Genomic DNA, 27,937 nt, shown 5'->3' on the forward strand with positions numbered 1-27,937 from the left:
TTTGTTCATTCCATCTGTTGGCTTTTGAGTGGGCCTCGAGGGTGTGTGTTGGTCATGGAACTGAGTCCCTTTTGTGTCTCACCTGCACAATAATGATGTTAATTCTTAAGTGCCTTAGGAAAATCCCATTGCTTGGGCTTGTGTTTGTTTGTTTTGGATCCTTTGTTTCTGTTACAATCAGTTGCTTTTGCCACTTGATGAGTAAGGCTGCCAGTGCTTTTTAAGGCAAGTTGCAATTGTAATAGCAAATCTGTTTCTATGACAGGAACAGCTGGGATCCCAGAAGGCAGCGACAGTTGTCCCTGAGCTCTGCAGATGGTGCAGATGTCAAACACACCTTGGAGGAAGGAAAGAACTGGGGCGATTCAGTTGGCTTGTCCCGGACAGTCAGGAAAGTGCAGGATTCACAGCAACCTCCAAGGAAGATGAATGGTTGGAGCTCTTCATCTGAATACCAGGTAGGTTGAACTCTTGTGAATGGGCGCGTTGGGCTGGGCTGGTGGATGAAACACATCGCTGTCATTAAGAGACCCGCGTGACACTTTATTGAAAAGAGGATGCTGATAAATTTCTCAGTTATTTGCTTATATGTGGCTGGAGAGAAACCCATCTGCACAGCACTGCCACTAAGGAGAGGAAATGGAAACTGGTCCAGAGGAGTAGGTTTGTTAGACAGAAAAAGGAGTAACTGAACCAGATAGCAATAACTCCTCACGAGAAGTGGGGATCTGTGTGCATGAGGATGGAGGCAGACGAGAGGAGATTTTCTGAGCACGGGACGCAAAGTTCAAGGTAGAGGGTATGTTCGGGTCATGCTCACTGAGGAATGTTTTTCCTTTGGCAGAAGCCCTCCCTGGGAAGTGTTCTCAGACAGCAGTCCCTCGAGGATAAAGAAGAAAAAGTGCCACTGAGACAGAAGTTTGTGCACTCTGAGATCTCAGAGGCGGTTGAGCGAGCCAGGAGGCGACGGGAGGAGGAAGAGCGGCGAGCCAGGGAGGAACGTCTGGCAGCCTGTGCTGCAAAGCTGAAGCAACTTGATCAGAAGTGCAAACTGGCTCAGAAGAGTGGGGAGACCCAGAAACACACAGAGAATGAAGACCCGCGACCCCCAAGCACAGAAAAAAGTGCTGTGCAAGAGAACGGACACGCTTTCCGTAGAGGTACAGAAGCATTACTTGCCTTGTAAAAACAAGTGTGTGTTTTTTTATATAGTGCTGTCTTTTATCTGAATTGTGTGTGGGGTGGGAACTTGGGGAGTATTTGAGTTGCACTTAAGAGAATGGCTGCTTCACATATCCTACAGAGTATTTTGGATTGGTGATGAAGGTTCATTTTTTTTTTTTAAAAAAAGCAACCTATTAAAACAAGCACAGGCTTCTGTGATTGTCTTATGCATGCTCAATCGGCTGTACTAGTAGAGACCTTGTTGGAATGGGCCTCCTTTTTTTCTTGTGGTTGTATGATGCTATTAAAGTGCTCATGGGCCATGGGTTACAAAATCAGTTTATTACAAAGTGCGGGCAGATACAAGGAGTAACAGGAAACGGGCTTTCTCTCACAGTGCTGAAGCAGAAGGCTGACAGCAGAGTGGGATCTTGAAATCTCTTGCTAAAACAAGATAGACAAAGCCCCTTAGAACTGTCAGGGCAAATCAGAGGTTGTATGTGAGGTGCTATATATGACTGGAATAAAGTTCAACCCCATTAACAGTCAGGATGTGCCCACGCTTGTGTATGTTGTGCTGTGGTGGTGTGCACAAGCTGTGTCACGGCAGGACTCATCAAGGCTTATTTTCTTCTCTCCAGCAACCCCTGAGTTTCACGCACAGGATGCCTCTGTTGGCTATCTGGAAGAGGAGACTCCTGCCCCAGCAGCAGCTGGCCAAAGCAGCAGTGAGGAGGAGCTCAGAGAAGCTCCCTCCCCAGCACAGGAATTCAACAAATACCAGAAGTCTCTTCCCCCACGATTCCAAAGGCAACAGCAGCAACAGCAGCAGGTAATAAATAGGTGGGGTGCTCCCTCCCGTCTTCTTTGGACCTCCATATTAACAGTTGTCTGCCTACTTCTTACCACTGTCGGCACCAAATAACCAACTCTTTGGTTTGGGAGACGACGAATGGGAGTTTTCCCCAGCCTTTTTTACTGTCTTGATCACAGATGTCTACTGTGTAATGTGGCTAAAAGGGCATTATGTAGGTTACGTGAATTTTGAGTGCTTTCCTATGCTGGAGCTGTTGTGCTTACTGCTTTGAGTGGCTGGGGAGAGGTGTGGGGAGGCCAAATTTTTCACTTGTCTGGGAGAGTAGACGCTGCTGTCAGAAATGTTGACTTGTCTGGTGCTGCTGTCTCAGTATCTCCTGATAACGTGACATCTTACGGCTGTGGTGTGTAGCAGAGCTCTGGTTTGCAAATGTGCGCTTACAAGAAGCCAGGGACTTTCACCTTCCCGAGTCCAAAGTCAAAAAAGCAGCACTGGCTACTCTGGTGCTTACTGTCGGCCTGATCCAGCAAAGTGCCTTAACACCTTTGGCTGGCAGCGAACCTGGTGAGCATCTGGTCTTGTTCCCTGGCACAGGATGGAGGCTTCTGTTCTTCAGCACAGCTGCAGGGGCAGGGTGTTGAATATACAAGCCAAGGGAAAGGAGGCTGCTGAGCTGAATCCCTTTGGGGATCAGCTGCTTCTCTTTGATTTTACCCTCGCTGTGTCCTTACCCCATTGGGTGTGGCCACAAACTGGGCAAACTATGGTCAGGATGGCAGGTGGTTGGACTCTGCTTCTAGGCTGGATGTGAGGGGCGTAAAGCAGCACACTTTGCGCTCCACCTCCTGCCTTTGCAGAGGAAGGTTATTTTATCTGCTCTCCTTTTCTACCTAACCTTTCTTCTATGAGGCTCTTGTAGTTCATCATTTTCTTTGCCCCATAAATATGCATTTGTTTCTATCTGTTTCATTTTTGTTTCACTGAAAACTCTCATGGGGCTCTGAGAGACCAGCCTGAGCTACCTCCCTCATACATCTTGCATCTTTCCCAGCTTTATGGTACTTCATATTTCATACATGCTTTTCAGCTCTCTCAGCTGCAGCGCGTCTCCTTAGAGCAGCAGGGTCGAGCCAAGGAGCAGAATATTCAGGCTTGTGATAATGCAGAGTTAATTGTCATTCTTTGTAGAATGACCACTTGAAATGTGATATAATCAACCCTGCTGCAAACCTGAGTGAAGAGCCAACGTTTGGCTTTTGCTCGGAGGCTTAGTAATTACTCTTTTGTGGCTGTTCTCCTGTGCTTGTTATTGAGCAGTTGGCATTTTCATGAATCAAACGCACAGCAGCAAATGTTGCTAATGTTACTCTTTAAAAGAGATGATCTGAAACTCAAAATGATCTGAAACTCAAAATAATTGGATGTCTTTAACCTGAGGTGGTATTAGCATGACAGCATTGTTACTGGAAGAACATTAAATTTTCATTTTATTGCCCTTACCGTTTGTATTGTTAGTACGTATAAAGCAGTTTGTATTTTTGGGTGCCTTGTGTTGCTGCTTTTGTAGCAGTGGTTACATGAACAAACTAAAAAATAGGCTGGTGGCATTAAGGTAGCACTTTCTCCAAGATCCTGCAGTGCCAGGTAATTCAGGATCTGTACATTACTCTGGTTTCTCTCTCTTGACATAATGACGTGTCAGGTTCAGATTTAAGGGTTTGCCTCTTGCTCTGCAGTAGGGGATTGCCTTTTTTGTAAACAGTTACAGTGTCTGACACTGCTGTAAGCTTAGTAAGAAGAGCGTGGTGGCAAGCTTGACAGGTAAATAGGTGTATTTCAAGTTAATTGGAGCTGTTTACATTTTGAAAGCTTTCTGCAGTACACAAAGCTCCCTTTGAGTACAGGTTCTTCTTGGACCCTAGGCAAAAGTTAAATGTTAAATTAGCTGAGAGCTGTTAGGATGTTAAAGGAAGGTAGGCTGGCCTTGTGGGAGATGGGAATCAACCCGGCGGAGTCAGTCCATCTCGGTAGGATGTACAGGAAATGCTATACAATATTAATAGCTCTCTTAATTGAATTTAGGATGTTCTTATCTAATCTGTTTGGCTAACAAGAATAGAAGTATTATGCATGCACACTAAACTTATAATTGCATTTTCTTCAAAGAGCAACATCTTCTGAAGTATTTAATTCCAATTAGGAAATTATGTTTGACAGGAAACTGTCCTACATTTCATAGAAGTGCTGGGAAAAATCTGAACTCCTGTCTCAAAAACGATCCTTTGTGTTTGGCCATGCGCCGTGGCCCGTAGCGGTGGCCTGATCTCACGTCTGCATTTACTGTGTCCTGGGTATTTAAAGAATAATAGCAATTTCTGCATTCCCAGTTGGTAATTAATTGCCCTTAACTATTCTACCCTCCCCTCTGATTTGTTTTTGAGCCTCTAATGCATTGAATGTGTTTTCCTTGGGCTGGCCGGGTCGCAAGTGTGATTCCTGGCACTGTAAAGGTTCATGTCAAACAGCCCATCCTTCTTCCCTGCAGGAGCAGCTGTACAAGATGCATCACTGGCAGCAGCCACAAGTCTATCCTCCCCCATCCCATTCCCATCCCCAGCGGACGTTCTACCCACCACACCCCCAGATGCTTGGCTTTGATCCTCGCTGGATGATGATGCCCTCTTACATGGACCCTCGTATGGCCCAGAGTCGCACCCCTGTGGATTTCTACCCTTCAGCCCTTCACCCTTCAGGTAAGGTATTGCCAGTATTTCCCTTTATTGTGGCAGTTGACTTGCCCAATATCTGGAAAGTTACTGCAGCTGTTTCTCAGACCTAAGACTGGAAGTTGGTTTTCTGGACTGTAGAATGCAAGGAATGTGTTACAGTCCTAAAGCTTCTGCGAGAGCCGAGGTGCCTGATGTCCTCAGGACTGGGCTTTCACGGGGTTTCTGGTCTGTGTGTGTTGGGGGGAGCATTTGAGCTGTTGAGATAGTTACGGCTCTCCTACCTTGCTGTGCTTCGTCCATCTCCCCTCTGCCCAGACTTCTTAGCCTGATTGGCTGTGATTGACCTTCTCTAGGGATGGGAAAATTAGGCACAGTGAGGGCTAATGAGAAAGCAGAGGAGGATGGGAGGGAGGACACCTGCCTGCCCATTCCCTGTGCTGGGAGATCTTCCTTAGCAGCTGCGGAGCCAGAGCAGTTGTAAAGGCAGACCTTGCCTGTTCCAGGAGAGTGTTTGGGAGTGACTGTAATCGTTTGAAATCTTGATAGGCCTTAAAGAAATGTGATAGAAAAAAATTGTAGTTCCCAAGCTATGTGCTTTTAGCACCTTTTTACCTTCTAACTGATCTTCAGAGATGTGAATATAAACATCAGGAGGTATAAATCGTTCCCTTGACTTTGCGGCTTGTTTTCACACACCTGTTTATTTTCAAGCTAGTGATGGTGTGTAGTGTGTAAGCTGGTCTCTGAAAGCCGTGTCACCCTCTGCATCATTCCAGGTACATTTCCCAGCTGTGTATTTTCCAAACACAAGCTCCCTTCTACAGAAAAGTTTCTGTGGCTGCAGTCACCTGCAGCCCTGGAAGGAAGGGGAATCAGGCTAGTAGTAGTAGACTGTTAATTCTTCTTGGCAGTGAGATCCTAGTGTTAACGGTGTGAACTCTGTCGTGACCAGGAATTATGAAGCCCATGATCCAGCAGGACTCCATTGGTGGGAGCAGCTGTCGGTCTGAAGATCAGAACTGTCAGGCAGGGCAGACAGAAAGGAAAGCTGCTCCCATGGACCCCGTGCCGGTGTGGGGCCAGGAGAGCTACACATCTCTGCAGAGCAAAGGGTACTCCCTGTCGCATCAGAAACAGGCTGACAACATCACCGTGGAGGGGCTGCATGCCAGGTGAGTGCAGAATTCCCCTGTCCTCACATGTGCAGTGATGGGAGGCGTGCTGTGGTGGGAGGCCGTGCTGCTGTTACAGGTCATCTCCTACTGAAAAGTAGTTGACCTAAAAGATTCTCTGAGCAGGCCAAGATACTGATCTGGTAGCACCCTTATGCTGTTGAGTTGCTCTGTTGTGAAGGCGCTTACGGACTGAGGTAACTGTTTCTGTCTGATGCCAGTCCATGCTGACCAGCCTGGAGAACATGCAGGTTCGGTAGGAGCTATGAGTCAGAAATTCTCGTAGGGGTTAGTTTGTCTCCTGATCCTTTGATATTTTCTGAATCCAACTGCTTGTTCTCAGATCTCCATCTATGTTGGAGACTCAATCTTCCTTTATTTCTGAAGTTTGCTGCCCATCATAGGAACTGCTTTCTTTATCATCCATTGATTTGACAAGCCAGGCGATACAGCTTGGAGGCACAGCACATCTGCCCAGCAATTCTGTATTTATTGGCTTGTTGTCTCCTGATGCAGAACAAAGCCTGGTTTATTTTTTTCCACCTCTTGCAGTCAGCTCGGGCCCCTGGACGCATGCTGTGCTTTGCATTAGCTGACTGTTTTGTTTGTTGTTTATCTCCTCCTCAGGAATGACAGCTCTTACTCTGCCTCTCCTGGAAGGCCAGAGAGTCTGAGCACACAGCGGGATCTCTTTGAGGAGAGAGGAGAGGAGTACTTGAATGCTTTTGACAAGAAGGCCCAAGCAGACTTTGATAGCTGCCTGTCTTCGCAGAGGCTAGGCCAAGATCTCTTGTTTCAGCACCAGGAGAATGTGCAGGAAACCTGCCCTGGCAGCCGTCACACAAACCTAAGGTGTTCGCCTCTAGAGCCTGATTTTATCCAAGCAGAGAAGAAGCCTGAATATAACGGCTGGGATATCAGCCACCATCAGAAACCCTCAGAGACTACAGCAGAAGTTGCCGAAGAAGTTCCCAGGGACGAGCAGTCGTTCAGTGCTGACCCATGGAAGAAAGAAGGAGCTAATACCAAACAGCCTGCTGAGGAGACGACGGAGTGGACCCCTGAAGTCCGAAACACGAGTGGTCAACAGCAGGAGCAAACTGGGAGGACACGACGATCAGGCCCGATTAAAAAGCCAGTCCTGAAAGCCCTCAAGGTAGAGGAGAAGGAGAAAGAGATGGAGAAGGTTAAACTGGAGGGAGAAGACACCTCACGCTCACTGAAGGAGAAGGCAGCTGTTCAGAAAGTGGAAAATGAATCGGATGATTCTGCAACCTTGCTGAACTCCACACGTTATCTGCTGGATGACAAAGGTTCTTCTCAAGCCAGCCTTGCTCGAGAGGCTGAGAAGTCGCAAGAAGAAGAGGAGGAGGAAGAGGAGGAAGAGAAACCAGAAAGATCCTGGGAGAACAAGCTGTCTAGAGAGTCCAGTGAGCTCCCTCCCACGAAAAGAAACAACTGGATCTTCATTGATGAGGAGCAAGCCTTTGGTGGGAGAGGTCAAGGGCGTGGGCGAGGGAGAGGCTTCAGGGAGTTCAGTTTCAGAGGCCGCGGCACTGTTGTGAGCAGTCGGGGAGTCTACAACAACCAGCGGAGCAGCCGAGGGCGAGGGCTTCGGGAGTTCAACCAGCCAGAAGATTTCCCCAGAGGCAAGCCAAGGCGACGGATTGCAAGCGAGACCCATAGCGAAGGGTCGGAATATGAGGAGCTCCCGAAGCGTCGCCGACAGAGGGGCTCAGAAAACAGCAACGAAGGCTCCGTGCTGGACAGGGAAGATGGCGATTTGAAGAAGGGAGACTTCAAAGAGTCCTGGAGGTCCAACAAAATATATTCAGATGACCACACTAGTCTGGACCCTAAGATGAGGGCCCCGAGAGCTTTCGGGAGGTCACTGCCACCAAGACTGAGCAACTCCGGCTATGGGCGAAGGGGTTTCATGGGTAAAGAGCCCACCCAGTGGCAAGGCAGGAGCGGGGGAGCAGGGTGGCAGGAGTACAGCCACACCTCTCCGTCGGACACTTTTGGGAGCAGGCAGCAGTCTGACAGGGACTACATCCAGGATTCTTACAAACACGTGGATTCCTTCTCCAGCCGCGTTTTCGACGAGGGTCATCTGGATGACAAGAGGCACTTTTTCCAGGAGGATTACTCGGCGGATCAGGAGAACATAGAGAACAGGCCGTTCCGGAGGCGGCGTCCCCCTCGCCAGGACAAACCTCCGCGATTCAGGCGCCTCAGGCAGGAGCGGGAATCGGTTGGGCAGTGGAACCCCGAGGAGGGAGGCCCCAACCTGCTGCCCAGCCAGTGGCCTGGAAGACCCAAGCTGAGCACGGCGGAGAAGAGCAGCATCTCGGGCAGGCGGTCTCCTGAGCTGTCCTACCAGAACTCCTCAGACCACGCCAACGAGGAGTGGGAGACAGCTTCTGAGAGCAGTGACTTCAGCGAGCGGCGGGAGAGGCGAGACGGAGTTTCGGAGAGTGAAGGCCAGCTTGAGGGCGGCCTTGGGAGCGGTAGCTTGGGAGAGAAGAGAGAGCTGGCGAAGAGGAGCTTCTCGAGCCAACGGCCGCTCGTGGACAGGCAGAGTCGCAAGGCTGAGCCCGCAGGCTACGTGGAGCAGTCCGTCAGGAGTGGTGTAGCAGCAGCCTCTCGATATGAGAGCCAGCAGAACGGGACGCTGATCAAAAGCAAAAGGTACGGTTGCATCCTGACGCGCAGATAGATGCCTGTCGTCTGGTATGCAGGTGTCAGGGCAGTGGGGAAGGGATGGGTTGTGAGGGGGGAGCTGTTGCCTGTGTTTCTTCCAGTCTAGTGCAGGTGATACCCAGCACCTCTTATCCAACCTCGTGATAAAGATTTTTGTCAGCGTGTGTTTCACAACCAATGGATTCCTTTAGTGCCACACTGGAAATCCAGGCTTGTGGAAGTTCAGAACAGTGTGGGCATGACATACCTCTGAGTTCCTGCCCTTCCTTGTCTTAGTTTCCTGCCAAGACAGCTCTGCACCCTCTGGTCTGCCTCTCACTAGAGGCTTGGAAGATAATCAAGGAAATCCTGGTCTTTAACTCCAAACCTCTCCTGCTGTGGGACCCTCAGGGAGTGTGCCAGAGAATAAAGCGAGGGTTGGGTTTACCTGGCACGGGTTGCTGTGGCTTGTGCAGGTTGAGCATCTCCAACCTGGCTTCCCAGTAGTGTGGTTGTGGTGTGAGAGCTCTGTGTCATTGCCACTCGTAGCCGTGGCTGAGCAAGTATTCTCTCAGTCCTTAGTGGAGCCGGGTGATGAATGGTAAGCAGTGCTGTGTGTTCCTAACCTGGTGAGAGGAGCTCCACCCATGAGTACCTGAGGATAGCTCTGGCACTAAGGACTAAGTATTTCATTGCAAGTGTCTTGTGAAGAATCTGATGATCACCAGCATTAAAGACAGGGTGCTGGGTTAACTGTGCATTGGTCCTGGTCAATTTGACAGCTACCTTATTACTTTCCATTCCTAGGAACAGGAGATAAAGTTCCTTGTGCAGCTTCATCGTATTGGGTTTAATGGCAACAAATAGGCAACTTGTTCTTTGTTTGGCACCCAGCTCCCCCAGCTCCTGGAGGCAGTAATTAATAGTAGCTTACATGGAAGTAAGGGAGAGGAGAGCTGATGTCTGGAAAGACGCATGCTGGTAGATAAGGGAAGGGGAAGGCTGCTCCCTGCCCCTGCTGCCTTTAATCATGCCTCTTTTTTGAGCTGAACCCTTGGGGAAAGGATGTGTAGATGATGGTCAAATGGGCAACATATTCTGGGAGAAACAAAATGGGGAAAATGACTTCTGGCTCAATGTTGCCAGTTTCTCCCCACCTTTCTTCCCTTCAACTTATGCCTGCTGGGAAGTGTGTGTCAATTGCAAAGAGAAGCAGGGGAGCTATTGGAGCAGTGTCACAGGAGGTCAGGAGACACTGGTTCAGAAGCACAGAGCCCTCCCATGGGGACAGGCTAGGTTATCAGCTTTGTTGGGGAGCAACCTGTTGGTTGACGCATGAGTACAGGTTCTATTTCCATCCCATTTCCCCAGTAACATCCTTCTAATGAGTTCTGTGCTCAGAATTAATATCCACCTTCAGTGGAGCAAAGGCTGAGGAAGAATGAGATGTGATTAGAAACCTGGCAAGGAAAATACAGCCCATGGGCTTTTGTTTGTTTGTTTTCTTGCTACTTCTTTTCATCTTGTGGTAACAAACCTGATTGCTTTCTCTTCTTTCCTTGTAGATCTCCAGAAGAAGGAGGGGGCCTTGGCAACACCAGTGGTGGAAGCAGCCACTCCATTTACAACCTGGATAGGGCCTCCCATGCTAACTCAGAGAGTGCAGAAGGGCCGGGTAAAAAGCCAGAGAAGGAGCCCAAATCCACTGCACAGAGAGCAAGCGAGAAGGGAGAGGTGTTGTCACAGTTCGAACTGAATTATGGAAGTGAGTGCCTTGTTTCTTTTTTTTTTTTATGGGGTAACCTGTGGCTGACTTCAAGCAAGGTAAATTCAAACCAGTGTAATTTTTAAATATGAGTTTAGATTATTTTCTGTTTACTTACACAGGAAGATTCCAGTGCGCTGAAATAGGACAACATGGAAGGCAATTGGTTTTTACATTTAAAACCCAAACTTCCAGCCAGATCTGACATAGAAATCAAATGTGTCTTCCATGGAAAGTTTGATTGTAGTAAGCTGGTAAATTTCAAGCCCAAAATACATTACATAGTGGGAAGGAAGTTGACAGAGCATCTAAAGTGGGCACGAGGTTCCTTTCTGCTGATAACACACCTGAAGTTACTTGAGCTAACACCTTCCCAAGCTCTCCCAGCTGGAGCATGCTCACCTTGAGGCAGAGGACAGCAAAGCAGTGGTGGAAAATGTGACCAGTTTTGTGCCTTAGTTTTCAAAGCTTAGCTGCAGTGCTGCTGGCCAAATTTGTTTGTAGTACGGATTCTATTTGGAATGCTCTCTTTAAATGAGTGCAATTATAAAGTTTTATATGCATACACGCATGCACCATTTTTATTACTATTTTTTCCCATATGCACTTTGTTTAGGTACCATCATTGATAATCGGGTGTCAAGCACGGCGGAAGAAAATGAAGTAGGTTCTATGGCAGGTGAAGGCTTCATTGAAGTTCTTACCAAAAAACAGCGCCGTTTGCTGGAAGAGGAACGGAGAAAGAAGGAACAGGCTGCTCAGGTAAGGAGTAGAAGGCAGAAAAAAGCTTAAATTGTTATGCTGTTTTGACAGTAGTCAGAGAGAGACAAGGCCCCCAGAAGTGTTTGGATAAGCAGCAAAAACATGCAGTTGGCCAAAGTAGGACTGATCTGGTATTAGGTCTGGGAAATGAATTTTGGCTCTGATGGGCAGGGGCTGTTGGACTGAAAAGGATAGTTGGAAGATTCTGATTTTTCTCATCTTGCAGCAGAATTGTTAATTGTGAGTTAAGGAGGGTTTTGTGAAGTGAGTCTTAATTCAAAGCAACTTGGCTTACTGAGCCTGTTGGTGGGATACTGGGCAGCAGTGAGCTGTGGAGGACCTTGACACCCTCTGGCCGCATCAACAGCGTGTTCCTGCTAGAACAGGATGTGGTAGCTTCTTTGCCAGACTTACCAGGTTTGTGTCTGGGCACCTTACCAGAAAGAAACTAACAAACTGGAAGAAGCTCTCACAGTTCTATGTTCAGAGTAGGGTAACGAAGTTGATTTACAAGGAAAGATTTAAGACTGTAATGTGGATAGCTTAGTTAAGTAACGTTTAGGAGGGAGGCATTTGTCTGCATGTACCAGGAGAAAAGAACATTTTAACGTCAAAGGAGACTTAATAAAATGTGGAGGATGGAATGCAAGTTAAAAGCATCACTGGGAAATGTTTTCTGGCAGGGGAAGCTCATGGTGGGTGGAGTGAATCTTCGAAGCTAAGCTGTAAAAGCCTGGTTGCTTGGTTTTTAAAATTAGCTGAGGACAACGTGTGAATGGGCAGCAGGAATGGTCTTGAAGTTTTAGAGGGATGTGCTTCTCACTCTGTTCAAAGCTTGGCACTGTGAAAGAGCCATCTCTTTATGGTGAAATTATGACTTGCTTCATCTGGAGCGAAGAAGAGGAATTAAGCAGAGCAAGTCTAATGTACTAGTAAGTCTACTTTGCTTTGTGCTGTGAATGCTCCCTAGCCCCCTGAAAAAAATCATACTGCTGAAGACAGCATTTTTTCACTTTCTTGTGAAACACAGTTTTGTTGCATGGGTTAGGGGCTTTTGACATTGCAGTGTTTAGAAACCCAGGGATCAGACTTGCCAGGAGCAGGCTTTGTTAGCCCAGTTCAGCGACAGGTCTTACAGCCTGTGTCTTCTCTCTGTCAGGCACCAGCTAAGGCCCGCGTCCTTCAGTCTCGCATTCCTCCTCGATTTGCTAAGAAGCAGAACAGTTTGTGCTTGGAGCAAAGTGATGTAACAGTGTCTGGAAACAGCCTGGGCACGGAGATCTGGGAGAGCAACAGCCCAGGTGAGTTTGTGTGTGTTCGTATTTCACAAAAGTGGAGAATCCTCAGGTGTGTGCAGGAAGGACAGGGCCTCTGTGCTTAAGAGGAGACAACTTTCTATTTTCTGAAGCTGGGGGTGGGAAGGGAGCTAGCAGATGTCTGTTCAAAACTGTACTGTTCAGCCATCCTCCTCTTGTTGACTGTGTCAGTCCCCTAATCTGGTTCCTGGGCCTTTTTGTAAGATCAAGGTCCTGCGTAATGTTTTTCTAGGCTTGTTGGGTTGGATTTACTTCATCCTCTTTCTTATTGTGCTTTCTTCTTTTCTCATCCTCCATCACTGAATATCTAGCGCCTCTCTTGTTTCTATCTCTGCTCCTTCTTTCTCCTGTTGTTCTCATGTTCCCAAAGAAATCTCTCGTCCCTGTTCTCTACCTCCCTCTCTGCAGCCTGTCTACTCTGTGCTGTCATGTCTCAGCTGACTGGGGAGCAATGGCTTTTTGTGGTGGTGAAAATATCCTTTCTCGTGTCCAGAAATGGAATGTTAATCGTGCAGCATGCGTGGTGTACAAGATGTTCCCACAGTTCCGTGTTAAGCAGCTGAACTCTGCCCTCCCTTTTCTTCCAGCTCTTTCCGTTCAGTCTCCTGGAAGTGATTCCTGGAGCAAGCCTGTAAATACCTTTAATGGTACTGAATCTAGCTCCGCTGAGGTAAGTGGCACCGAATGTGCCATTCAGGTATCTTGTGTATAATGTACTGAAGTAGGTGGCTTATGCTTCTCATTGCTCCATCTGTGCTTAGTGACTGTCAGCTCTGCTTGTGCAATTTTAAACTGTCTCTCTGCAGCTCTGATTTGAGCTTCATGCTGCTCTAACCTAGAGGGTCAAGTGATGATGCTTAGTGCTACATGTGGGTATTATAAATCCGTGGTAACTCTCCGGTAGGGGTGTATTCCAGGGTTATGCTCCTCACTGGAAGCAGTGTGTTGTCCAGGCTGGTGGAATCCCATAGATAATTTTTATATGCTTCATTCCGTGAGCAGTGTGTAGCTATAGCCTAAATGCAGGGACGGCAGAGGAAGTTCCAGAACGCTTCACCTCTGGAGACTGGAGCCCAAATCTGGTTTGGGTCACGAGTGTAATGAGTTTGGCAGTCTCTGCCTAGTTTCTGTGTGCGACACGTTTGCCTTTAATCTAAAGCCAGAGTTGGATTAATGCTTTGGTTAGCCTGGCTCAGAGTTGTGTGGAGGTGAAGCAGTAGCCAAGGGATGCTGCAGGTCAAGACCAACTCCTTGCAGTTAACCAAGAATGTGATTTGAAAAGGGGACGTGGTCTTGCTGTTTTCTGGGATTTTTTTCCTCTTTTGTGGAGCTGGGTCGGAGTCCGGGGCTTTAACACATTTCGTGCTTTGCATAGCAGGGTTTTAAAGGCAGCCAGGGGGATAGTGGCATTGACTTGAGCGCGGAGTCTCGGGAATCCTCCGCGACCTCCTCTCAGCGCAGTTCTCCATATGGCACCCTCAAACCAGAGGAGATGAATGGGGCTGGCCTGGTGGATCCAAAGCCTGACTGCCAGAAGGAGCAAGTGCAGAAGCAATCTGATAAAAAGGTAATCTGGATTTGCAGCCAAGCCAGAGCACGTAGTGAGAGACCTTGTGAAGTGGTTCTGTTGTTCTTGATAGCATTTTTAAGGCTTGAGATTGGGTTATTTGGTCTTTGTGTCTCAGCCTCTCTGCTTTCCTGTTAAGGATTCAGATCAAGGCTCAGGACAGAACAAGGAACACAAGCCTGGACCAATCGGCAACGAGCGCTCCCTGAAAAACAGAAAGGGTTCGGAGGGAACGGAACGGCTGGAAGGGAATATTCCCCCTGTTAATGGGGTGGAAATTCACGTGGATTCTGTACTTCCTGTGCCACCCATTGAATTTGGAGTAAATCCTAAAGTGAGGATTGAATTTAATTTTATCTTCTTGGTGGTTTGAGCTTGTCGAGATGTGGACGGTGGTTTGAGGCAGCAGGATTATTTAGAGGAAGCTTCCAGCGTGTATGTTGTAGATTTGCCTTAGATTTCATTATTGACACAAACCAGGTGCTCAAGGTGTCTTGGCAAATGCATAATATCCTTATGGAAATAGCGTCCCAAGGACCAGTTGGGGTGGTAACAGAGGTGATGGACAAAATCATGGCCTTCTAAAGCTTTGTGTGCCTCTGGGGGTTGTCTGCTACTGAGTGCTGAGAAGTGTCTCCACGTTCTCTTTCAGCAAGGCTTACTGGAGGACAGTCTTTAGTTTTTAGTGTCATGATTCAGCCTAAATTCATTAACCATGAGAAGCAGGTGGGTGGCCCTCGGGCCTGGATTTGAATTTTGTGTGTTCTGCTTTTTCAGGACTCTGACTTCAGCTTGCCACCTGGTTCTGCTTCTGGCACTGCAGCTAACCCTGTCACCAAATTGCAGGATGCCTTGGCCAGTAATGTAAGTATTTCTTTTTTCTTTTGGCCTTGATTCATCTGAGCCTCTTCTTGGTTAGATCTCAGACACTTCCAAACAGAGCAATATTATTTCTTTGCGGTTGACTTCACACTTAATGCTTGGGCATCACACATGACTAAAATCCATAATGGATATCTGTGCCCCCGAGGTACCTTGATGTAATGAGCACGGCTAGCTCAGGAGTGATACAGAGAGCAGCTCCATTATCATTCAGTGACCTGTGTAAAGCAAGAGGTTTAGCAGATCTCTGAGGTCGCCCGTCTCCTGCCCTGAAACACAGAAGAAAGCTGATAATGGACACAGTGTGGATAGTGGCGTTCTTAGGCCTGGACTGCTAGCTTCCTCAGAACACATCTGCCACAGCAAGGCACAGAGCTGTATCTGGTTAGCCAGGCACTCTGAGAGGTTTTCTGGCTTGTTCGAGCCATCTGTGTATTTCATTATTTTCTGTGAAAGAGTGAGCACACTGAAAGCTCAGCTTGTGACTCAGCTGTGGACAGCAATGTGAAAAACTCACAAAGCTGCTTTTGAAACCTCTTCAAGCTTGTAGGCTGTTAGATTTTGGAGGTTTGTCTTAAGGGGTCTTTCTTCTCTGAAGTGCTCTTTCAGAAACAGATTGTCTGAAATTCAGGTAGATTCCAAATACGGGGCGGGAGGAGCACTTCTGCAGAATGAAGTTACTGGGTCAGATTGATGTTTAAAAGGAAGCCGGTGTAATTCAACATAAAGGGAATCATTGCACACTGCCAAAGCTTAATTTATTCCATCAGCAGAGTGGATAACAGTTGAATGCAGTACTTAACTCCTGCAGTACCACCGAGGCTTGAATCCTTTGAGGTGCAGTTACTATAGCTGCCAGCTGAGGCTCTGGTGCCTCTTGAAATTCTCACGAGAGTTACAGAGTATTCACCGTTTACCAATCTCCCCTCAGGCAGGGTTAACGCAGTCCATTCCCATTCTGCGAAGAGATCACCACCTCCAGCGGTGCATTGGCCTGAACCCAATGTCCTTCCCCACCGCAGACCTTACTCTTAAGGTAGGTGAGCTGGCAGGTGTGCTTGTTCTAGGTCTGGCTGCCTTGGCTTCTTGACCAGGGTAATGAAGGTGGAGAGGTCTCTCCCTGAGTGCTCTGTCAGGCACTGCTAAATCTTTAATTAGCTCCTGTGAAAGTTATGCATGTATGCTGTTCAGCATGGGAGGAAAGGGGTGGGTTCCAACAGTCCTGGATGCTGAAGTCCTCACTGTAAAAATAATAATAAAAAAAAAAATGTCCAGCAGAGCTTTCCTGTTAGTGACTGTCTCAGTAGCTGGGTAAGATAACTAACCAGTGATCCTAGACACCTGGTGGTTAAAACAAAACAAAAAACAACCACCAACATGAGAAACCACCCTACTCCGCACCCCCCAAAACAGTTCTGCAAATACCACAAGGGATGAATATTTTTGATGGATGCTTGCCCATTGGGAATGGGTATGGAGCCCCTTGACCTAAGACGTGCTAGCTTTCCATTGTGCTTAGACTGGATTGAATTTGGAGTTTACAGAAGAGCAGCTCTAGGCCTCAGTGTTCCCCTCCACACATGAATTGTCTGCAGTGATTGCCCTTCATTTCCATAGATGGAGTCTGCCCGTAAAGCTTGGGAAAACTCTCCTAGTTTACCAGAACAGAACTCTCCAGGAGGTGCAGGCTCGGGCATCCAGCCTCCTTCCAGTGTTGGAGCTTCCAATGGTGTCAGCTACAGCTCTTTTGGTGGAGTTTCTATGCCTCCTATGCCTGTGGCGTCCGTAGCACCTTCTGCATCTATTCCAGGTATTTGCAAACTGCAGCAGTAGTATTTGCATTGTTTGGTCGGATTCTAGTAGAGAGAGCGTGGTGAGAAGAGCTTCCATGTAGATTAACAAACTGGTTGGTATTTAATGGATTCATAAGGAGAATCAGGCAAGACAGAAAAAAGGACTGTTGCTCTGCTTTGGAGAAGGTTACTTGAATATTACAGGTATAATCTTAGCAGAAGGCTGATGCTCCTTCTAGATCTGAGTAGGGGCCGTTTCTGTGATTCCTGTGATTTATCGGTAGATCTTGCCTACCTGTCACTGTGTACTCAATAGAATAGAAAGAAAAAGAAAACCTATGGCTGAGACATTTAACGATCCCAATATTAACCTCAAGCATTCTTGTACTCGGTTTACTATTTAAAGCTTTTCTGTATGTCACAAGTTCAGAGTACATTTTGCTCCTTGTACATAACAAAAAATACCTTACAGTTTGCATAACTCTGGGAGGTGAGAAGGTGTTGCTGTCCTTGAATTACAGAGGGAAAATTTTAAACACAGTCAAGTTAGATGGTGTGTATAATTAGGGAGAGTGTCAGGAATAGAAAAAATAAATGTACCTGGACTCTGATTCTTGGGTCCCAAAAGACCTCTCATGAATGCCTTTCTTATTCCTCAGTTCAAGAAGGGAGTGGAATATGCTGGGCAGAAGCGATAATGGGGCCATTGTAGGGAATGTAGTTGGAAAACAGATTGTTTCCAAGCATGGTGATTTCTTCTCTCCTCTCCCCCTGCCAAATTCTTCCTCCTTTTTGCTTGAAAATCCCTTGGTTCAAATATGTAAACACAGGAGTGGCACACCACTTTCTTCTTGATGCCACCCTTTGGGTAAAAAGCGGCTTTAGATTGCTTGTGTGAAGGCCTCACACACAATGTTTGCCCTTTCCATCCCTCCTAACTGCAAAGGTAAGATGATTGTGGGGCAAGTTTCTGGCAGATAGGAAAAGTTTGGAGCACAGGTTGCCAATTCCTGAGCCGTTAGTCTTGCCGGACCTGCACATCTCTGCAGTGTACCCTGCCTGTACCTTGCGTTACAGCCTGTCTTCTCTGATGTTCAGGTAACCATATCCCACCCCTGTATCTGGATGGCCATGTGTTTGCAAGTCAGCCCCGCCTGGTTCCTCAGACAATACCTCAGCAGCAAAGCTACCAACAGGTAAGGGAGAAATAAAACTGGCTAATGGATTCTCACGAAGCCTTTCAGGGTCATGTATAAGAAATGAGAAGTTGTTTATCTCTCTGACAACCCAGAGGAGCTTAGGTGTGGCTCCCTTTAGCTTCCTTGAATGCTGCTTCCCAGTAGGTGTTACAGGTTAGTGAAATTAAAGGGAGGGAGTTGCTTTTGTTTCTGTATCAGTGCCTTTGTACCAGTGATCCTGTACTGTGGAACAACGAGGGGCTGGGTGAAGCTGCAGCATAGGCAATTGTCATGGCACATTGACTCACTGAGGAAACTGATATGTTTTTAAGAGCCTGGGAGAGCTTCTGGCTGCTCTCATACCTCTCAGTCATCTTAATTTCTTCTGCAGGCCGCTGCTGCTCAACAGATTCCCATTTCCCTCCACACATCCTTACAGGCCCAGGCTCAGCTTGGCCTGAGGGGTGGTCTGCCTGTTTCCCAGTCCCAGGAGATGTACAGCTCCATACAGCCCTTCAGGTAACTGCTTCCAGTTTTTCATTTCCTTGTGGCCTTTGTTGCTTGTGGCGAAGTAGACTGGTCGGATACTCTGTACTCATCTCCTCTTCCCCCTTTGACATCCTGTTTCTGTTTCATAGTAACACTGCTGGAGAGCACTTGGGTGGAGACCAAGGATATCAGGGTACATAAGGGCTCTTTGTAGCATGCTTCTTTGTAAGACAATGACAAAGAAAAATTGTATTTAGTTGTAATGCCTGCCTTCTCAAAGAGGGAGGCAAATCTTGCGAAAGATGCAGAAAGAAGAGGTTTGTGGGCTGGAATACTATTTTATTAGAGAAATTTAGCGCCTCCTGCTTACTGGATTTGGCTTATTACTGTGCCAAGAGACGGTTTGATCAGAGCTGAGTACCTGCATAAGGACATTACATAACTTTTTTTTTTTATTAGATAAAAGCTGCAAGATGAGAACAGAATGAATGTTTGATCTTTGGGGAAAAAGTAGTAAGATTCAAATTAGAAATCAAATGCTAATGTAAGAAACATCAAGAGTACTTGGCAAAAGAACTGCTTACTAGAAGTGAAGGAATGAGACGTCCTTCAGAGTTGGGCTGGCTGTGAGAATCATTCTGCAGAAGATGAGAACAAGTGATCAGAATGGTTCTTTGAGGCCTCAAAAATCTAGATAGGGAGTTTTTGTGAGGGGAAAAAAAAAAAGCTAGTGCTAGAGTTGAATCTTCAATTTCTGATTTCTGCTTTGCAACACTGCTACAGACTTCTGGTAGCTTGGATCCTCTCCTTACTACTAATTTGGAGCATATTGTGCAGAATATTAATATATAAACTTTGGATGGGACATGCTGTCATTCTGTTGAATGTTCCTGCAGCACAAGGACGTGGTTGTAAGGGCTTAAAAGTGGAAGTAAAAGAAAAACCCTCTATCTAAAAGAGACTGCATCTTAGTATCTACCCAAGTGATAGCTTAGAACTATGCTTGCAACCCAGATATCTGTCTTGATAGTGGTATGTGTGTACAGTCCCCAAAGGTTTTCTGCCTAGTGACTTAAGCATGTTTTTCTTCCCCAGGTCTCAGGTGTATATGCACCCCAGTCTGTCTCAGCCCAGCACGATGGTCCTGACAGGAGGCACTGCTCTGAAGCCTCCGTATTCCGCCTTCCCAGGCATGCAACCCTTGGAGGTGGTGAAAACCCAGTCTGGGTCCCCCTATCAGCCCATGAATGGAAGCCAGGCGCTGGTTTATGAAGGCCAGATAAACCAGGCAGCTGGGATGGGAGCCTCCCAGATGATGGACTCTCAGCTTACACAGGTTAGGAGCAAGACTTGCACGCCACTCTCTTGTGCAGGGCGCCACTTGTTTCTGGGACAGGGTTGGATATTTGTGCTAAGTCATGTGTTTGTGTGGACTAAGCTCTCTGTCAAGGCAAAAGATTTCCCCAGGAGACTCTTCTGTGAGTCATCAAGCTATTGTTTCAAACATATAGCACATTTATTTAATGTGGTTCTTGCTGATGACTTGTCTGTCCCTGCTGAGATGCCCATTTGTTTTTTCTGACTTGGACGTCTTTGGCCGTAAGATAAACATTTCGTGCAGAATCAAACCTTACAGTACCTCGCGGGTAGGAGGTCGTGATGTGATAGTTGTCCTAAAAGTACCGCTTCCAAGAGCCAAATTCCCATCTCTTCCAGATTTAACATAGCTTCCAGAGAAATTAACGTTTTAATGAAAGTTCATCTATTTTCTCAATTCATTTGGATTCCAGGTGGTCTCAACAGTTTCTGTTGATCTGTTTGGCAGCATCTTAACAAAAATTTCACTGTGTGCCTTGGTGTAGGGTACAAAGTTTTAGTAAAGCACCATTCAGAAAAAGACATTGAATCCTTTTGTGAGCATAGCTGTTTTCATGGATAAACGTGTTCTGATTCTCTGTAGAAGTTCAGTACTTTCATTAAATTCAGCTTGCATTTGTTTTGTGCAACATGTTAAGATTTGTGGGGACCATTTATTTTTTAAACAGGGTTTTATATGTTGTGATTGACTTAAAAAGTTAATCCTGAAAGTAATTTAGCTGAGGAAAATATAGAGAATACTGCCAAATTAAATATTTGAAGAAATGCTTTATCCATAATAACCTAGTAACCTGATCTCTCATGCTTGGATCACTGGGTAAATTCAGCCTTAGATTTTATTATTTTTGTCACAAAGCAGTGTCACAGAACCTCCCAAATCTGGCAGTTGTGAGGAATGCCAGATAAATTAGAGAGAACAGGAGCCTATTGCATCATGAGCTGCTTCTTGTAAATTAGGATTGTTACCATAATTGGTCTGAAATTCATTGCGGAATATAGAGGTAACCATTACTTTCTCTAGAGTTCCGCTCCCCAAAATGCTTTGGCTTGAAAGTAGAGCACAATTCCTGATTTGGATACTAAAGCTGCAAACAGGATGTCTGACACTGACTGAGCTGTCTGACGCTGCTGTGGGATCAAGAGAAAAATCACCCGTGCAGAGACCGTGAGGAAGCCTGAAGAATGGGATGTAGGTTCTAGGCAAGGAGAAGAGCCCTGTGGCTGAGCGCAGTTATGTTAAATCAATGCTACATTAAAAACCCAGCTGGTAGGGTGTTGGCAACACTACCAGCACATGCGTTTCAGTGTGAAATTTGCTCTGCTACATTAATTTGCATTTACTCTGTGCCAGACTGCACTGTTAGTGAGATTGCTTTTAGCAGTACTGTGCTTTCAGAATACTGGGAGAGGGTGTGTCAAACCCAACACTGTTGCTGCCATTAACTATGTGTCCTTATCACACAGTTAACAATGCCCGTGCCTGGCTCCCAGCTTCCTCTGCCCCGCTATGGCTCTGGCCAGCAGCCCCTGATTCTACCGCAGTCCATCCAGCTTCCTCAGGGGCAAAACCTGCCTGTAGGAGCTCCCCGAAGAATTCTCCCTCCTGGATCACAGCCTTCAGTTCTTGCTACCAGCAGGGAGGTAAGGATTAACTCCTGTGTGCTCATCTTGGCATTCGTTAACCCCTCTTACAATGAAGTTTTGCTCTTTGATCTTGCTTGTTAAAGGGAAGACTAGCTTATTAAAGGGGATCCTTAAATATCAATGCCAAGGCTTGGTGTAAAAATGAAGGAGCACTTTTCTTATCTCGAAAGCACAGGTCAGCAGCCTTTCAGGTTTTGCTCTTGGCCATCATTCTGTTTCCAGGGAGCCCCATCCTGCCTTGATCCGGTTTGGAGTCTCCAGTTTTATTACATGTTTACACAGGTTTCCCCAGAGTGCTTGAGGGGTTGTGAGCTCCAGACACAGTTGGAATACTGCCCAGATATTTCACACTGTTGTGAAGCTTGTCCATTTGAGTAGGTATATTAATGTCATGTCTGGTTTGATGGATTTGTATCATAAGTTTTTCTACTCTAGGGGAGAGAAAGCACAGCAGTTAACTTCCAGGTTCAGTATTTGCTTGTGCTCCTGGCTTGTTGATTTAATACAAGTGGATCGTTTCACTTTACTTCACCTGAAAAATGTTTCTTTTAATGGGCATGATGGGTAGAAGGGCAAGAACTTGGCTTATACGTTCATATGAAGTAATATCCATTACTGCCGTTACTGTGAATGCAAAGATGATGTGCTCTCACTCATTTTCCTCTGTAGTCCTCCCAGATGGAAATGAAAGGGTTTCATTTTTCCGACGGTAAACAGAACATGTCCTCTGGAGGGTCCGTACCATCACCACATGCATACAGGTAAATGCTTACGGAACTCAGCCTCTGTAGTCAGAATGGGGAAGTAGTAGTGTTCCCCATTTGCAGAGATGTGGTGCATACATCCTCACTCTGTGAGATCTACTTGGGTTTTCACGTGTAGAATGTGCTTACTGTAGTCCAAACACTTGTATTAAGATGTATGATAGTGGCTTTCAGTTTTGGGTAGAGACCAAGATATGTCTGACTTGGTCATTTGTGCTTGTGGGAAGTGCATAAAGCTGTTTTCCATGTCTTAAAGGCAAACTGGAATTGTGCTTTTTTGTGTTTCTTGTTAAGGTAGAAAACTGGGGAACATTGCTTAAATGTTGTAGTTCCAGCATGGTCTCGTCTTCTCAAGATGAGAGGTGAATGTGGAGACATTCCAAACCTTCAGGTCATTGAGAGTTTGGGGACTTGCAGTTACTTTATTTTTTTTTAACCTCTAACCAATCCCCATTGTTGTCTTTTGGGCTGGGGAGCTCGTTGATCTGCACAGTACAGACTCGTGTCCTGTCTACTGCTGCTTTCTACAGTCCTTTTTTCTTTCACACGTGAATAAGGTTCTCGTTCCATTGTAGAATTTACTCCATGAATATTGTCGACTCTTCGATTTCCAGGCCTAGCTCTGCCAGCCCAAATGGGAAGCCGTCTGGACCAGCAGTTAGTATGGGCTCGGTGCAAGGACACTATGTACAACAGGTAGCGTATGTCAGCACTCTGACCCAACAGCGTCTGTGCTTTTAGTGTCACGCTCGGGCCTTGTCCTCGAGAGGGTATGGCAGTGTAGTAAAGCTATACGTGGAAGTTGTTTTGCCTGCAGGGAGAACAAGAGGAGTGGATGGGTGGGTGGGGACTGTACCGAGCCCGTGAGTAACGCTGTGTGATTGGAGGTCAGGAGAAATTAGATTGTCTTATGGTTATGTTTTTTCTGTTGAGTTTTTATGGGACCTTTGAGACCTTTATGCATAAGGTGTTCTAGGGAGAGCAAAGAGTGACAGCATAGAAAACATCTGAATTTTGGAGCAAATTCGGTGTCTTGCATGAATGATGGTCATGGTTGGTGTTTGTATCTGCCTCCAAGTCTCTGTGCTATCTAATGCCTCCTTTCTGTGTGTCAAAAGGCAAAGCAGCGGGTGGATGAAAGTAAAGCTAATCTGGGAGCAGTAAAGCTGCAAGAAACAGCATCCACAAACCAGATGAAGCCAGTGCGCACAGGAGCGATCAAACCTCAGGCAGTAAAAGTGGAGGAAAGCAAGGCCTAGGAGCACCTCCGATGCCCAGCTGGTCCTGAGAGGCACTGCAGCTAAGACTGGACCCCACTGGATCTCCTGAAAACTTCACCAGACCTACTCCCCACCCCACACTGACTGACTACAGCGACATCATCCAAGTCCCTCTTCCAACAAAGCAGTTTGAAACAGTGGATATGACATTGACCTGCTTGCTTTAAAACAAACCAACCGTGTGACTTTTAAGTGGCTCGAGCCTTTTTGTTTTGTCTTTTTTTTGCCCCATGCACAGGTAGCTGTGATAGCTCACTTGGCAAAGCCCATCCTTCTCCTTCCCTACTTCTGTCTAAGCAGAGTGGCAACTGGGGGAGAGGGGTTAGTTTGAGGTTTTTCATTTTAAAGGCAGCTGAGGTTTTTACAGAGAAAAAAAAGAAGCTATATCCTTGTTTATAGCAGAACTTTTATATGTTCTATCACTTTTTCCCCCCTTCTTTCTGCTTTCCCCATTCCTTCCAGAAAATAAGTCCGTTTAACTAAAATTATGTTCTGACAGAACCCTCCCTAGTTTTTATACATGGTTCTGTGCTATGCTTAGAATCAAGACTCTCCTAAACTGAGTTGGCTTAAGTGTTTTTTTTCCCAGATGATGTAGCCTTTCAGATTAAGTGGAAAAAGAAAACAACACAGGACAGTTATGGCATTCATTAATATTTCAGTATTTTTGTTTTAAGCTAGAAGCACTGCTTGCATTAGAAATCTGTACTAAAGGTATATAGTGAGTCAGTACATTAATCTTGAAACTTGCACCACTTTAATTGTAGCTTTGGGGTGCCTTGTGCACAACAAAATGCGGCATTTTCGTTTTAAGGAAAAGCACCAAATTTTCTGTTGCAAGCTCCTGGATCTATTTTTTTGTTTGTTTCAGATTTTATTTTAGTGACTGCCAAACATGCAGCGAAATGTAAATCATGGATTTACAAAATGTAAAATCTCCTAAGCGAAATCTCCTCATCGCACATGGGTCAGAAGAGTTGGCTAGCACCAACGGGTTTGTTTGGACTACTTTTTGTAGTTGTGATGCTCTCTTATGCTCCCTATTGGCCGCTCTAATTCTTCGTGTCTCCTGAGACTTGTTCTATATTGAGCTCATCCCTTGGGGCTGCTCTCCTAAGCTTTGTTCTTCTCCCTTTTCCCCTGGTCGGTCTTTCTGTTCCTGTCATGGCCTCTTGTAAAATTTGCATAGAAACGCATTAGTAAGGGAGCCCCTCTGCAAGGCAGCCTTTTTAGCACACTTGGAACCTCCTTTTTTCGGTTGGAAGCGCGTTGTTACAGAGCCAGTTTGGAATCATCCTTTTGATCTCCTTCCCCAGGTGAACAGCAAACGGTTCTTTAGTTTTGATGTAATAGCACATGCACAGTGTCACAACCTTACACTTCCTCACCAGTATTTGATGATATATGAAAGGAGGGTCCCAGTGGGAGTGGGTTGGGTTTTTATTTCTTTGGTTATTTGGTTTTTGGTTTGTGTGCTGCGTGTGTGCGCATGTGTATGTAGATTTTAGGAGGGACTTGCAAGTTCCTCAAAGTGCTTGGAGTCCCTCAGCTGATGGTAGTCCTAAGTAAACTCAGCTACTTTCAGCTAACCTGGTTTGTGTTGTTTAGCTCTTTCAAAATGTCAAGTAGGCTGGTCACGCTGAAATGATGGAAAGGAAAACTTCATTTCTGCAGTAGGTGATAGCTTGCTAACTGGTTGTGCCGTCAGCATCTGCTAGATGGCAGCAAGTCATTTGTTGGTGGTTCCAAAGAAGATATTTTGAACAAAGAATGTATTTGGGAAGGGATCTGAAAGGTGTTCTTGTTTCTTTTTTTGTTGCCTTTTTCCCCCTTTCTGGGAAAGATCCTTCATAACTTTCTAGGGATGCATTTGAAGTTTTAAGCTAGGTATAAATAAGAGTTTTATACAGTAGCTTTAAAAAGAGCTTAGAAACCTAAACTAACTTAGAAATAGTATGTTCCCTCTCCACAGGTGTCTCCCTTGACTGTGGCAGAAAACCCGAAGGGAAAGGGATAGGATGGTACTTTTAAGGAAAAGTAAGAGCTCTTTTTTTTTCCCCTCATGTTTTGTGGATTTTTAACTTCAGAGCAGTGTGTGCCAGAGTACCTCCCTAGAGTACAGGGTTTGAGATTAAGCGACAAATATTTCCTTAGCTTTCAAACATCTCCCAGACCTGCTTCCTCATCTGCTAGTCCTGCTCCCAACATTTTCCAAAGATTGCTCCACTAGTAAGTCATCCCACCCCCCTTTTTTTTCTTCCTTGAAATATCATGAACAACAGAATTGTCTTTTGTTCTTTTTTTTTATTATCCTCCTGCCCAGCTGGCCCTAGCTAATATCAGCTCAGAATCTAACTGTAATGGCTAAAGAGACTTATCCAGGCTCCCTTCTTCTCATCTCTTTCCTACCCTAAACACACTACTTAAGCTTTACAAAGACACTAACCTATTTCCTCCCACCTATATGACTTTAAAATGGTCAAATGTGTCGGAGAAATTGGGTTATTGCTAGATGCAAGATATTGCAGTCCCTCTGGTGTAAATGCCATCAGAACTACAATACTTCCTGTTGAAAAAGGTCACCTTTCTAACTCCCCTCATCCTTCCCCCAACAGAATAAAACACTAGAATTTATTTATACGTATTTGATGTTGTAGGTCTAGGTGAAAAAGTAATTGTTTCACTGCTCTATTTATATATTATGTCTGAATTATTCTGTGCAGGAAAGGCCAAGAAATGCATGTGAGCTTCATTCCATTCCTCTCCTTTGCGTGACTGTCAGCTGCAGTTGGCAAGACGCTCTTTCACTTAATGGAGTTTTGTGTGTTGGAAAGCAGTTTTAGAGCCCAAATTTCTAAGGTGCAATATCCTTCTCTGGCGTGTATTTTTGTTTAAAGCTAGCTTGAGGTTACTGCATTTTGCAGTGCTCTCGAGTCGCAAGGAAGGTCTGATCCTCAAGGTGCAGAAATGCCGGGGTGCTGGTACAGTGATTAAAAGGTCAACTTGGGGAAGAGGAAAATGGAGATGTATTGAATGTTGAGATGGTTTATAGGGGGATACTTCTGCTTGCCGTCTATATTGCTGAAGGGTAGGGTCCTGATGATTTATTCCTTTGCGAGTTGCTTTTGCTTTTACTGGAAATCTGGTACTAAATTGCAGGCTCCTTCTGCTGGAAAGGTGCAGTGTGCAGTGGGAGGGAGAGGTGGGATCCATATTTTCAGCAAAAATGGGTGAGGCACAAATATTCAGAGACTGACTTTGCTGCTTTTTGTGCAGATGAAGGTCTGAAGCACGTGCGTAACCAGCTCTATATGCAGTGATTCATGGCCTAGCAGCTGCATTCAGTGCTGCTTTCCTCTCCAGCTCAGCCTGCTTTTGGCTCTTGAGGAGAAAAAAAAAGAGGTTAGGGGAAAAAAGCAAATGATGGGTGGAAGCAGCACAGTCACCAGTGAAACAGGTATTGTTGATCTCTCATAATTCACTCCTGGCTCTGCCAGGTGACAGCTCTACAGTCAGTAGTCAGTCCCTCTGAATGTGTTTGCAGCCCATTGAACTCCACATGTGTTCGTGCTCATGCAGAGAGGCACTCCATTTAACAGTTTCCTTGCAAGAATGCTGCAAAGCTACAAGCTGCCCTGTGGTTCCTGTGTATTTATAGATATATATTAAAAAATGAGCTTAGCATTTTTGCTATGTCTCACCTTCTGGCAGGCTACTATATTCACTTTGAAGTGAGCACCACTGCATGCGAAGGTCTTGTTCTGTTGCATTTTGTTAACCTTCTGTTTTGCTTCTGACTAGTTAAGCACAGGTTAATTCCTCGTAGCGTGGGTTATTTTCAATGTACAGCAGCCTAGTTTCCTTACAAGAAAGCTGCACTTGTAAGAATTACAACAGGCATCGGGATACTTGGTTGTGGCCCGTCAGTAGGAAACGCGAATTTTGCTGAAGCAGACTGCTGACTGTGATGCAACAGCAGCAGTCCACCTACGTTTATTTTTTTTATTGTTGTTTTGATCCAAAGACCACCACATTTTCCTAGTGGCCGTGGGCACCCTCTTGTGTTTAATGGGTCCCTGCCGGCTCAAGAGGTCTGCGGCCGCCCCCGTGACCCTGGAATCACAGCAGCAGCAGCGAGGCGCTCACCCTTTAGCATGTCTCAAGGCGTCGTCCTTAGCTGGAATCCTTCCTCTGGTTCTGTATAAATTGCATTTGTTGTTTCTCAAGGGGATATTGTACTCCTTACAGCTTTTAACCTCATGACCTGTATAGTAAATCTTTTTTGGCCTTTCCTCTCTTTGTCTTTTCATGTAGACCAGATATTTGAAAGGGCAGACGATGGATAATTGTGTAACGTGCAACCTGTTTATATTTTTTGGAAACTTTTACTTGGACCGGAACTCGAATCACGGCATCACCAGGCCAGTTGCGGCACACTCTTTATTGCCCTTTTTCCTCGTTTCAGTACCTATTGTTTCTCCTTTCAAATATGTGATTGTATTAGCTCTTTCCATATGAAAGAATTCTCCTTATTTAAATAAAAAAAATAAAAAAAA

At 45.9% G+C, this 27,937-nt stretch overlaps 1 protein-coding gene across 5 annotated transcripts in view; it reads left to right on the forward strand.

Annotated features, from left to right (window-relative positions):
• PRRC2B (proline rich coiled-coil 2B) overlaps positions 1–27,919 on the forward strand; it is a 49,834-nt gene extending 21,915 nt beyond the window's left edge. For 2 of the 5 annotated variants that reach the window (XM_035341919.1, XM_035341920.1), the window contains exons 11-32: positions 266–458; positions 845–1,160; positions 1,806–1,996; positions 4,527–4,734; positions 5,663–5,882; positions 6,510–8,573; positions 10,130–10,329; positions 10,946–11,091; positions 12,251–12,392; positions 12,995–13,077; positions 13,783–13,974; positions 14,114–14,308; positions 14,752–14,838; positions 15,788–15,892; positions 16,474–16,666; positions 17,748–17,845; positions 18,219–18,346; positions 19,412–19,652; positions 21,158–21,334; positions 22,007–22,098; positions 22,677–22,797; positions 23,220–27,919. In XM_035341919.1, the coding sequence (XP_035197810.1) occupies positions 266–458; positions 845–1,160; positions 1,806–1,996; positions 4,527–4,734; positions 5,663–5,882; positions 6,510–8,573; positions 10,130–10,329; positions 10,946–11,091; positions 12,251–12,392; positions 12,995–13,077; positions 13,783–13,974; positions 14,114–14,308; positions 14,752–14,838; positions 15,788–15,892; positions 16,474–16,666; positions 17,748–17,845; positions 18,219–18,346; positions 19,412–19,652; positions 21,158–21,334; positions 22,007–22,098; positions 22,677–22,797; positions 23,220–23,360 (5,533 nt within the window). In that variant the 3' untranslated portion in view covers positions 23,361–27,919. The remainder of the gene's footprint in view (positions 1–265; positions 459–844; positions 1,161–1,805; positions 1,997–4,526; positions 4,735–5,662; positions 5,883–6,509; positions 8,574–10,129; positions 10,330–10,945; positions 11,092–12,250; positions 12,393–12,994; positions 13,078–13,782; positions 13,975–14,113; positions 14,309–14,751; positions 14,839–15,787; positions 15,893–16,473; positions 16,667–17,747; positions 17,846–18,218; positions 18,347–19,411; positions 19,653–21,157; positions 21,335–22,006; positions 22,099–22,676; positions 22,798–23,219) is intronic. The other 3 variants (XM_035341922.1, XM_035341921.1, XM_035341923.1) reach the window with 3 other exon arrangements.
• Positions 27,920–27,937: the final 18 nt, after the last annotated feature.

This window comes from Oxyura jamaicensis, chromosome 17 (genome assembly GCF_011077185.1).
Source record: "Oxyura jamaicensis isolate SHBP4307 breed ruddy duck chromosome 17, BPBGC_Ojam_1.0, whole genome shotgun sequence".
Lineage (NCBI taxonomy): Eukaryota > Metazoa > Chordata > Aves > Anseriformes > Anatidae > Oxyura > Oxyura jamaicensis.